Source organism: Elephantulus edwardii, unplaced genomic scaffold (assembly GCF_000299155.1).
Source record: "Elephantulus edwardii isolate Elephantulus edwardi_28Jun2011 unplaced genomic scaffold, EleEdw1.0 scaffold00157, whole genome shotgun sequence".
Taxonomy (NCBI): domain Eukaryota; kingdom Metazoa; phylum Chordata; class Mammalia; order Macroscelidea; family Macroscelididae; genus Elephantulus; species Elephantulus edwardii.
The window spans coordinates 3065637-3078225 of NW_006399907.1; the positions used below are offsets into that span (position 1 = coordinate 3065637).

Below are 12589 nucleotides of genomic sequence, written 5' to 3' on the forward strand. Positions count from 1 at the left end.
AGTGACTGGGGTAATCAGGATGGGTGTGTCAGAGGCAGTGCAATTGGCACAGGATAGAGCAGGGTTTAGGGCTGTTGTACATAGGGTCGCTATGAGTCGCAAACGACTCGACGGCACATAACAACATCATTCTGGAGAGGACTCAGAAGGAAGTGAGGAGACCTCTAATACAAGAGAGGCACAGATAGAAGCAGCAAAACCAGCTCAAGACAGAAGAAGAGCTGGCTCTCAGAGAGCAAGCAAATCGCCTTGGAGCCTAGGCATATTACTGAAGTAAGATGCATGCAGACCTATAGAGTGTTTGAGCCTAAGCATCCTGGTGGCACTGGGTGCCTCCAAACACTTACCATTAGGATGAAAGAGCTTTGCAACACTTGAGTGAGCTGGGCAGAGGCCAAGCTAGCTCAACATGTCTAAAGGGCTGAAGATCTGAGAGGCCAAGGAATTAGGAAGCAAAAGTAAGTAGATCAAAAGCACACAGGAAGCTGAGCTGCCTCGGTTTCAAAGAGTAGAGCCATGATCACTGGGTTCGCAAAGGGGGGCAGTGGGAAGTCATGACCTGGGATTTCAAAGGGTGGTGCTACAGCATCAACGGTTTCAAAGAGTCAGATCTTCACCAAGTCACTTCAGGAGAGTGGCACTTCCTATTCATCAGAGTGGAGGAATGGGCCAGATCCACTGCCTAGAGCTGAAGACACAAGACGACCCTGGATGAGAAGGATTGCCACAGTGACTGTGGCAATGGGGCAGGTGTGTCAGAGACAGTGAGATTGGCTCAAGATAGGGCAGAGTTCAGAGTTATTGTTCATAGGATCTGTGTGAGTTGTAGTCAATTCAGTGGCAGATAACAACACCCCCCCCCTCAGATCATAGCCCTGATCTGATGGAAGAAGGGGAGATTCCTTTTGATATGGCATGCATCTCTTTTTATCTTACAAGAGACAAGTAAGCAGAGAGGAGGGATCTGATTGCCACTCTCTGAGAAGACCCAAGAGTGTAGCTCTATTAGACCAAGAACCTCCTAGAACCAGGACAAGATTGATAGCAAGACACAAAGAAATCACCAAGGGCCACTAGGTGATTCACTAGATGTTGAAATGAGATGAGGATCTTCCCCCACAGCTGACAGAGAGAGTCTGCTTCTAGAGTTAGCACACTAAATTCTCCTGAGAGAAATAAAACTCTGTGAAAGCCATCATCCACTTGTGATATTTCTGTTACAGCAGCACTACATAACTAAGACAGTGTATTCTAAAATAAGCCCTGAAGAAATGTGTTCAAAATTGTGCCGTTCTTGGCTCATGGTGTGTGTTGCTGACTCCCCGTCTCCTTGTTTTCCAGCACATGTTAAAGGAAGATGACATGTTTAAAGATTTTGCTGCCCGCTCCCCCAGTACCAGCATTACGGACGAAGACTCCAACGTTTGACCACAGCACCTGATGGGCGCGGGAGTCTTTAGTCCTCTTCCTGTAGTATTTCTCCACCGCTCACAATGTATACAAGTAACTGATTGTTTATAATTCCAGCTTCTCCTCTAGAAGTGGAATGGAGAGCCTGCCTATTCTAAAGTTGCCATGAAAAACAAGACACTGGTAAATGATGAGAGTATTATTGGGTTTTTTCCTCTATTTAATGTAAAAATCTGTGATGTATTTAAAGTGTTACATATGAGATGACTATTTTACCATAGCGCTCACACAGTACTCACGTTCACAGCAGGGAAGGACTGGGGAGCACCACCCAGTAGGTCATTTTGTCCCGTCAGTATTCACAGCAGCCATCTAAGGTGTCATTATGTGTAAGCTCTCAAAACCAGTATGTGGAATTTCCGTAAGCATTCAGTGTGCCCATGTGCCCACCAAATACCAGCCACACCTCCATATGCCTCTTATTGTGTTATTTTTATATATTTTTTTAAATATGTGTATATATACAGAACATGGAAAATAGAACTTTTATTTTGTGACATAAGGAAGACAGTGAAAAGATCACATTTAAAAGACAAATACAGTGTTCACATTTTTCCCTTATACCAGCTGTTTCCTGGAGAGGTCAAAAGGCTCATTTCTTTCCCCTCCACATTGAATTTTAACAACATTGATCATTCAGGCTAAATTGGTATATATGAAATACCCCTTCTTTGGTGACACCTCAGAAAATTTTTGAACAGTTTTGTGGTTTGTATTTTAGTTTTATTTGAATGTGAATATATGTCACTATTTCAGAAGCTCATTTTTTAAAAAATTAGAACCTGGTTGCAAATATCAGGAGACTCATATAGATGCCAAATATTCTTTATTCAAAACAATGTAGCATAATGATGATATGTGATAACATTAAAAAGTTTTGATGATATATTTTATTTACAAAATATTAAACATTGTTGGTATTATCATATGAAAGGAAATAAAGTCAATTGAAAAATTACCTCATATTATTATTGTCTGTTGCTTCATTTTCCTTTGGTCAGAGTAACTGCCAGCTATTGTTTCTGATAGAACAATTAACACTAATTCTTTACAAGTCATAAATACTTGTAAGTTTGTTTGAATCAAGTACATAGTATATATGAACAGACAGAAATTTGAGACTTTTATTGGTATGCATTTAATAATTTATTTATATTGTGTTTCATTCATGTACATTGGTTTTGGGCTTTTGGGGTTTTTCGTTGTCCCTCTATCCACCCACCAAACTCTGCGACCCCGTGATTTCCCTCTCAGCCCCCTCCCTCTCAGCCTGTTGCTCTCCTCTCGTCCCTCACCTTCCCTCCTTGGATGTTCATATGTCTTACTGGTAATCCTTCCGTTTTCACAATAATGGTCTTATATTTGTCCTTATGCGCCTGAGTTAGTTCACTCAGCATAGTGCTTTCTAGCTTTTCCCATGTTATATATTTTTCAAAATCATTGCTCCTGAGTGCTGCATAATATTCCCTCCCTTGAGAATGTACCACAGTTTCTCAATCCAGTCATTGGTTGATGGAATTTGAGGCCTTTTGAGAAAGTTTTGTCTGAAAGGACACAGGCAGCTGAGCTGAAAAGAATGATGGGTCATGTCCAGATGGGGGACATAGGAAACCAAATGGAAATGACTCACCTTCAAGTTTGAAGAATGTGGTTTAGAAAGAAGTATATGAGTTTTTTCAAGAACTACATAGTGTGAAACACAATGCATAATAACTCTGTAAGCAAATGAATATATTTTTTAAAAAAAATATATATTTTCAAATGACATTTGGAAACAAGAAATCTCTTAAAAAATATTACCAAGTTTAGGTAGTCCCCAACTTATGATGGAATTTAGGTTCTACATCTATTAAGTCAATTCTGAGGTAAATTGACTATCACTTTTTATTGTTTTTTAAAGAATAGTATTCATTATTGGCCTAGTGGCAAGAAGCAGTGCTTCAGTCTCAAAGGCACACAGTTCGAGGCCACCAGCTGCTCTTCAGGAGAAGGATGGGCAGTCTCCTCCCCTGCAATTAACTGCCTCTGAAAACCAGCCGTAGGGTCAGCTATGGGTGGGTTTCAACTCTATGGTACATAACAACAACAATTCATTATTATTCTATTAAAAGTATCTTTCTAGGGGAGCTCTGGTGGCCTAGTGGCAAGGAACTGCAACTACAATCCCAGAGGCACACGGTTTGAACCCACCAGATGCTCTGCCGGGGAAGGAGGGACAATCTCCTCCTGTACCAGTCAGATCTGATTTGACGGTACACGCACACAAAAAAATAATAATTTAAAAAAAAAAAGAAAGTATCTTTCTACCTGTTTCCCCCGAAGCTGCAGCCATGAAGATCGAGCTGTGCAGTTTCAGCGGGTACAAAATCTCCCCCCGGGCACGGGAGGCGCTACACCAGGACCGACGGGAAGGTGTTCCAGTTTCTTAATGCAAAATGTGAGTCAGCTTTCCTTTCCTAAAGGAACCCAAGGCAGGTAAATTGGACTGTCCTCTACAGAAGGAAGCACAAAAAGGGCCAGTCGGAAGAAATTAAAAATAAAAGAATCTGCCGTGCAGCCAAATTCCAAAGGGCCATCACTGGTGCATCTCTTGCTGGTATAATGGCCAAGAGAAATCAAAAGCCTGAAGTTAGAAAGACTCAATGAGAATAGGCTATCAGGGCTGCCAAGGAAGCAAAAAAAAGGCTCAACAAGCATCTAAAAAGACTGCAATGGCTGCTACTAAGGCCCCCACAAAAGCAGCACCTAAACAAAAAATTGTGAAGCCTCTGAAAGTTTCTGCTCCCCGAGCTGGTGGAAAACGCTAAGTTGGCACATGAGACTTAAAGATTCGGTTATAACTCTAAAAAAAAAAAGAAAGAAAAGTATCTTTCTAAATTTAATCTTTGCCTTTGGGAGCTGAAAGCACTGCATGTGAACTTACAAATAAATTTTCATACATGTTGTTAGGTGCCATCGAGCAGGTTCTCTCAGTGGCCCTCTGAACAAGAAGTCGAAATCATGCCCTATCCTGCACAATCCTCCTAATCTCCATCATGCTGAAACCCGTTGGTGTAGTCATTTTCATTCCTATAAACATACATTACACAAATCATAAAAAACCTGATGATTTTAAGTGCAGTCTGTAGTTACAAATTAGGAATTACCCGTATAAAAATAGGATGATTATGACCTAGAGAGGAACAGATGTTTTGTGTGAAAGTTAGTATCCCTAACCTAATAAACCAGTAAGAATGTGTATGACCAGAACGCACCCAGTTGACAAAAAGGGAGGCCTATAGTGTTTGTTTTAGCTATAAGTATATATACTTTGCTACACCAAATAAGGTTTAGAGTTGGATCACTGTGACCATCCTGATAGACGTTAACACTGTTGGAGAACGAGTTTCACATGTTTGGGAGAAATACTGATTGAGTGCAGAGAAAATGGGGCAGAAAACATCCCAGCCATTGACCCTGGAGGACAGCCAGGAGGTTCTCAGCATGCCCACGGCATTCAGTGGGGCTATCGTGTACGCCGCTCAGAAGCTGGAGGAGTACCTTGCATTTGAAGACACTCTGAGTAAACTCTGCCCAGCTCCAAACACTCTGAATGAAATCTTCTTAATCCACTTCATTACTTTCTGCAAAGGAAAGGGAATTGACGAATGGATTACCACTACCAAGATGACGAAACACCAAGCCTCCCTGTTTGGGGCAGACTGGATTTGGACCTTCTGGGACTCCGAGAAACAAATAAAGCTTCAGCTGGCGGTGCAGACTCTGCGGATATCTTCTTTTCCACCTGTGGAATCCAAGCCTTATGACCCTGCCCATCCAGAACTGAGAGTAGAGGAGTTTTTCAAGAAGAGGAGTCGATTTGATAAACTGATTGAATTCTGTAACTTGATAGGAAAGGATTGTCTGGGCCTCTTTCTCGTCTTTGGTGTGCCAGGAGAACCTACAGACATCCGAGGAGTTGCCCTGGACAGTGTCAAGAGTGAGGTGGTAAGGAACAGGCTGCCAGGAGGGAAGGCCGTGGCACGATTTGTCCTGGAAACACAAGAGTGCATCTCTGTTAGAGAGCTGATTGGAAACTGTCTGAGTAAGAGTGATGGGCTGAGAGAGGTGGGCAAGGCTTATATTAAGATCCCCTGACCTGGATGTGTGCGACTGGTCTTACTTTAAAATGCAGTGTTTCATTTCTTGCTCTAATAACGCCATCTGTTTGTGTCATTCCTGTACAAGACTTTTGCTTTTTCTTTCTCTAGGTCCCCCACCTTTTTTCCTCTGCGTTCAAAGATAAGTGTCATTATGAAGAGAAACCATCTTGTTGTTGTAATTTTTAAGGAAAAACATTGCTTAGTTGTTGATTCATTTGCTTAATAAAAGTAGGAGAGAATAAAGCTACCTGTAAAGTTTTTTTTGGGGGAAAAATGTGTGTCTTTTGCTTGAAATAATCTTAAAAGTGTTAAAAATCTGTATATTGCTGTAGACGGAAGGTGGATAAAGGTGGTAACAGGTTTTAGTCACAATTTTAGTATTAAGATCAGTTTCAATTCTGGATTTCTAGGCAAAACTCACAGTTTTCCCCTCTAAACCTTGTTTCACTCCCAGCCCCACCCGGAGATACTTAGAGACAGAGAGGGAGAGCTTGTCAGACTTTTTTCCCTTGGTATTTGCTTGAGTGTTAGCTTTTATCTAAATGGCTTAAAAGATTAATCCTATAACCATTTCTGATAACAATATTTGTTTAGCATGTAAGGAAAGTATATTCACATAAGGAGTTCTGATGGCTTAGTGAGTAGGGAGTTATTCTGCCCCAAAGACAGCAGTTCTAATCCATCAGCTATTCAAAAGGAGAAAAATGGGTAATTATCCTGTGCTGTTTACAGCCTCTGAAAACCCACTGGAAAGTCCTAGGAGCCAGTTCTGTGGGTACGCCAAGAGTTGACTCTGACTACACAATAATGAGCAATAACATAGTCACAATAACCATGAACATTTCTTTATCACAGGCCAATGGACGCTAACAGGACTAGTAATCACCATTAGTTATTGAACTCACATACTCAAGGCTTTAGATAAGTTATTGCTTAAACACCACCTCTAAGAAGCTCTGGTAGCATAGTATATAGTTTGTCAAGCTCTTATCCAGAACGTCTGTGGTTTGAATCTACTAGCTGCTTCTTGGGAGGTAGATGGAGTCTCCTCCCAAAAACATTTACTTCCTCAGAAATTATGAAGGGATTCAACTCACTGACCATGGGTTGTTATTTTTTTGTGTGTGTATAAATTAGATTAAATGACTTTTCAAAGGTAATAAAGTGAGTAAATGGTTCCTAATAAACTAAGGTCTGCTAATTACAAAGCCCTTACTCCTATACTTAAGAAAGGTCTTTTTTCCATTCTAAGCCACTGGGATTTCTGAGACCAAAAAGATCCCTCACCTCTAAAGCTTAGTTAGATGGGTAAACAGAAGACGGCTTAGGGCAAACAGAGGTGGCTTAGGACATCTGCAAGGCACTATTAACCTGCTTCCACCTGCAACCTTGGCGCTGTTACTTCTCCACTTCTTGGCCTTGCTTCTCCAACGCTGCTTCTGTTGGAGAATCAACTCATCACTCATGATACACTTGTGGCTGAAAAATTTCCAACAGAATAGAGTCAAACTCAGCTTTTGCCATTTGGAGTCATCGGGTTAATAGATTGTCCCTTCCTCCAACCTTAGAAGACAAAATTTTGAAATGCAACTGTAAGTTAAGTTCATTGCCATGTATTTGCTGAATGCATGTTACAGGGATGCTTGTCATGGGTAGAACTCCATGGAACTAGTTTTCCTGGGTCTTGCAAATTTCCTGACTGTGACAGGGTGCAATCTAACGTTTATTGCTCCCTTTGGTGGAAAATATATCCATTTTTCTTCTCTGACAGGTTTCCAGCTTACACTGGTCACAGCTTTCACTATCCCTGTGGAATCTATGCCCTGAGGATCCTGAAGTGGGTCTGGGGTGGGGACCAGAGGAACAGTGTATGTTCTTAGGAAGTTCTTATTCTAATGGCAAGAGACAGAATATTAATTAATGTTGTTGCTGTGTACTGTCAAGTCAGAATCAACCCATAGCTGACCTTCCAGCAGGTTTCCAAAAACAACCACACATGAAGAGACTGCCCATCTTTCTCCCATGAAGCAGTGAGTGGACTGGAACCGCATACCTTTGCGTTGCCAGTGCAACTCCTTATCGCAGAGCTCCCTAATCTAATATAAGTATGTATATCAGTCTAGAGACTAAGGTGTGCCTGATCCAGGCTGTAGTCTTTGCAATTACTCACCGTGCATCAGAAAACTGGGCAATGACTATGGATGATGCCTTTGAGCTGTGGTGTTGGAGAAGAGTATTGAATATATCATGGACTGCTAGGAAAACAGACAAGTTCATCCTGGACAGGGTGAAACCAGGTTGCTCCTTGGAAGCAAGGATTCTAAAGCTTCATCTGACATACTTTGGACATGTTGCAAGGAGGGAGTCTTTGGAAAGGGACATCATGCATGGGAGGGTGGAGGGACAGTTCAAAAGACGAAGACCTTGGATTAGATGGATTGACTCAGTGACTGGAGTAATGGGAGTAGGTGTGTCAGAGACAATTAAGTTGGCTCAGGATAGAGTAGGGTTCAGAGCTGTCGTACATAGGGTCGCTATGAGTTGCAGGAGACTTGATAGCACATAACAACAACATACTGCAGGACTCCTGATAGCGCAGTTGTTAAAGAAACTAGCTATTAACTGAAAGGTTGAGAATTTGAAACCACTAGCAGCTCTGAGAAGGAAAGATGCTTCTGTAAATACTTACAGCCTTGGAAATGTTGTGATGTGGTTATTCTCTGTTCTATAGGGTCACTGTGAGCCTGAACTCTAAAGCAGTGAATTTTCAGTATTAAACATTTTTATTTACATGTGTGTGTGTGTGTATTACTATAAAGAAAATTCAGGCCTTAGGTTGCAATATTATTCTATGTGCAAAATCTTGACTGATCCAGGAAATATGAAAAGAAGGTGCGAAGAAAAACAGTTACTGTACCAAAAAGAATTGGTCAACACTGAACAAATTCAGGAAGAATCACATGAGGAAGAGTACTGTAGGAAGAAGACCATGCAGTACTGACGGAATTGGCAAAAGAGTAAGGTCCCAGCAATTGATAAGATACCAACTGAGGTGTATCAGGAAATAGAACCCTGGACATGCTCACCAAAAGATATTTGATTGTGTGGATCATATCACATTATAGCTAACACTGAGAATGGAAATCCCAGAATGCTTAATTGTGCTCATGTGAAACCTAACCTATACTTAGACTAAGAAGCCATTGTCTGAACAGAACAAGGCAACAATGCATGGTTTAAAATTGGAAAAGGACCTCACATACTTTGGGCATGTGGCCAGGAGAAACCAATCCTTAAAAGATAGACATCATGCTTGGAATAGTGGAGGGACAGCACAGGAGAGGAAGACCCAGAATGAGATGGGTTGACTCAGTGACTGGAGAAATAGGATTAGGTGTGTCAGAGATGATGAAATTAGCTCAGGATAGAGCAGGGTTCAGAGCTAATGTACATAAGGTCACTATGAATCACAGGTAACTTGATGGCACATAATAACTGCTGCACTGAAAAGCTGGAGAATAGGGAGCTCTGGTGGCCTAGTGGCAAGAAGCTGCACGGCAATTCCAGAGGCACGCAGTTCGAATACACCAGATGCTCTGCTGGAAAAGGAAGGACAGTCTCCTCCTGTACCAGTCAGATCCAAATTGATGGTACACATACACACACAATAATAAAATTTAAAAAAAAAATAAAAGCTGGAGAATGTGGGCTTTGAGGTCCTCAAGTACTCCCAGGTCAAAGTAGTTAAAAGACCTTATCAGGCTTGGAACTCAGCATGATTACTTCAGTTCCTGGACTGGTTACCACAATCCCAGACATTGTGGATGACACCCAAATTCCAGGGGCCTTAATTTAAGCTCACTGGGAATTCAAACTGATGACTAAGATCATATCATATAGTAGATGAATTCCAGGAGACCAGCATCAGAGGGATCTATGCTGTTGGGGATGTGTGTGGAAAAACTCTTATAGGTGCAATGGCTGCTGGCAGAAAACTTGCCCAGACTTTTTTTTAACTTTAAAAAAAAATTCTTTTTTAGGGTTTTTTTCCATTCACATTTTGTTTTATATGATCATATCCATATATTGTGTCTTATAAAATGAATCACTACTATACCCCACCTCCTCAGATCCCCACTGGATCTTTTGTAGTTATGTTACCCCCACCCTCGGCCCACCAAACTCTGCCAACCCTTGATTTTCCACCTCCCCACTCTCAGCCCTCCTCACCCTTTTTCTTCCTTCTTTAGATATCCAGACACATCGTTCTTACTAGTTATCCTTCTGTTCTTACAATAAACCCACAGACTTTTTGAGTGCAAACAAGATTCTAAATTAGACTATGACAATATCCCCTCTACGGTCTTCAGTCACCCTCCTATAGGGACAGTGGGACTCACAGAAGATGAACTAATTCTTTAATAAATATGGAAAAGAAAGTGTGAAGACCTATTCAACCACCTTTTCCTGATGTACCATGGAGTTACAAAAAGGAAAAGGAAAGGTGTGATGAAGATGTTTTGCTAACAAAGAGGAGACTGTGATTTGGATCCATTTGAAAGGAACTGTGGGTGAAATGCTTCGGGGTTTTGCTGTTGCAGTAAAAGTGGAAGCCATCAAGACGGACTTTGACAACACAGTTGCCATCCACCTAGCTCTTCAGAAGAACTGCTCACGCTTCCTGAACACCCAGAGGTGGGAGTGTCTGGCAGATGGACCAAGAGACCTTTTGAAATGAACTAAATAATCATGCTTACTTATTGCTAGAATTTTATATATTTCTCTATTTTAACCAGGATCTTCCTACACTGGAATTCTCGGTAAATAATAGCACTTAGTTATGGAACTAGAAATGTATTTTGTTATACAAGATTACTTTTCATTTGCTCACATCTCACAATATTTGTGTGCATAAAACAGGTCTGCATTAGCTTTGTTTTATTTGGGGAAGAAGGGGAGTTGTTGTCTCTTCTTCATTCCAAATGTAAAACTATATGCAGTAAGGGTAATGTACCTGAATGAATACAGCCTGATAATTTTTATAAAAGATGGCAGAAGCTCTTCACAATTCAATCAAGTATGTACACAGAGTCCTTATTTTTCTGAAGCCAGTACTGTGCTCTGCATATGGCAAAGCTGCTCCAAAGATGTGACCTTTCTTTAAAAAGTATGAGACTGGGCTCGCTTCAGCAGCATATATACTAAAATTGGAATGATACAGAGAAGATTAGCATGGCCACGCAAGGATGCATCTCTTTTTTTTTAACAGTTCACCCACATTTTTAATGTCTTCCTTTTTTAAGGTATGCAAATAACTTGCAAATGCAGCCTATGTGACTGTCTTGAAGATGATGCATCTCTTGAAGTTGCCAAGCAAATATTAGGGTTTTTTTTAATGCATTTTTTAATTGCTACAACTTTTTTTTTTCAACTATTGTTTTATTTCAAGTATAGTGACCCTGTCCGCAGAATCTGTAGAGTAAGCTACTAAGAAGGTCGATAGTATGCCATTTTGCTATTGTGTGCCATCAAGTATACTTTGACTCGTTCTGTTGTTGTTGCTAGGTGCCATTGAGTCAATCTCAGCAGTCAAACCCAGGCCAGATGCTGATGGTAAAATCAACCATCTGACTCATTAGTGATCCTATATGACAGAGTAGAATGTCACCACAGGTTTTCCTAAGCAGAGAAAGAGCTCTATTGGCCTTGGGCATAGGGAGTTGAGCTGCTATAATCCAAAGGCAATGTCTCTTTGGCAACCCACTAGTGACTCCATGGGAGTAAAAATAAGCAATCTCCTTCTATGTGATTTATAGCCTCAGAATGTGTAGAAGAGCTATGCAGGTCTTTACTTCTGTGCAGTTGCTGAATGAGTTCTAACCACCAACATTTGAGTTAGGAACTGAATTAACCATTGAGTCACTAGGGCTCCATAAAAACAGTATAAACCTAACCAAGCCCACAGCTACTGAGTCAATTCTGATCCATAGCATCCCTTCCCCTTTGGCTTTCCAAGGCCGTAAATTTAATGGGACATACTGCCTCATCTTTCGCCCATGGAGCACCTGGTGGATTTGAATCAGCAATTTAGCAGCCCAACATGTAATGAACTATGCAACCAGGACTCTTTTAAAGTCTGCTCTTGTTGCTGTTGTTACGCACCATCAAGTCACCTGCAACTCATAGCAACCCTGTGCATAACAGCTCTGAACGCTTTCCTATCCTGAGCCAATCTCACTGTTTCTGATACACCTGCCACTACTACTCCAGACACTGTGTCAATTCATCTCATCCAGGGTCTTCCTCTCCTGTCCTGTCCCCCAAACCTTCCGAGCATGATGTTCTTCTCTAAGAACGGGCATCTCCTGGCAACATACCCAAAGTATGTGAGACAGAGCTTCATTGCTTCCAGAAGAGCAACTTGATTCCACCTTCTCCAAAACAGACCTGTTTGTTTTCTTGGTGGTCCATGGTATGTTCCAGACTCTTCTTGATACACAGCAAGTAATTGTGAAGACCATGGCCTGGATCAGGCACACCTTATTCTCTAGACTGACATCTTTGCTCTTCAGCTGTATTTAAAATCATATTATTTGGTTTTAGATGCAGTTTGAGCCTCAATCCTGTTCAGCAAAACAGTCAATGGCTCAAATATCTATTTTCTGAACTGTAAAACAGGAATGACTTTAATTCAAAGGAGACAAAACTTGTGAAAATATGTGTAATGAAATAAAAGGTTTTTAACTAGACAATTTATCAAGGTTTCTGGGACTCTTGTGTAAGTTAAAGCATTATAAACATCTGGAAGCTATAAATCAAAGACTCACTAAATTTTTTAAGGCCCCAGGAATAGATGGTATACCAATTGACATATTTCAGCTAACAAATGCTGCCCTGGACGTGCTCACCAAGTTGTGCCAAGAAATCTGGAGAACAACCACTTGGCCAACTGACTGGAAGAGATCTATATTTGTTCC

General features: G+C 41.1%; 2 protein-coding genes across 4 annotated transcripts in view; both read left to right on the forward strand.

The window, feature by feature from the left end:
• The window catches only part of PPFIBP1 (PTPRF interacting protein, binding protein 1 (liprin beta 1)), an 86066-nt gene extending 84638 nt beyond the window's left edge, over positions 1-1428 (forward strand). For all 3 annotated transcript variants that reach the window (XM_006895064.1, XM_006895065.1, XM_006895063.1), the window contains one exon: positions 1342-1428. In XM_006895064.1, the coding sequence (XP_006895126.1) occupies positions 1342-1428 (87 nt within the window). The remainder of the gene's footprint in view (positions 1-1341) is intronic.
• A 3468-nt stretch (positions 1429-4896) lies between these two features.
• REP15 (RAB15 effector protein) lies at positions 4897-5607 on the forward strand. Its single transcript, XM_006895091.1, has one exon. The coding sequence runs from the start codon at positions 4897-4899 to the stop codon at positions 5605-5607; it is 711 nt and encodes a 236-aa protein (XP_006895153.1).
• Positions 5608-12589: the final 6982 nt, after the last annotated feature.

Coding starts and splice junctions, on each gene's coding strand:
- REP15 (XM_006895091.1), top strand. CDS start 4,897: ATGGGGCAGAAAACATCCCAGCCATTGACCCTGGAGGACAGCCAGGAG.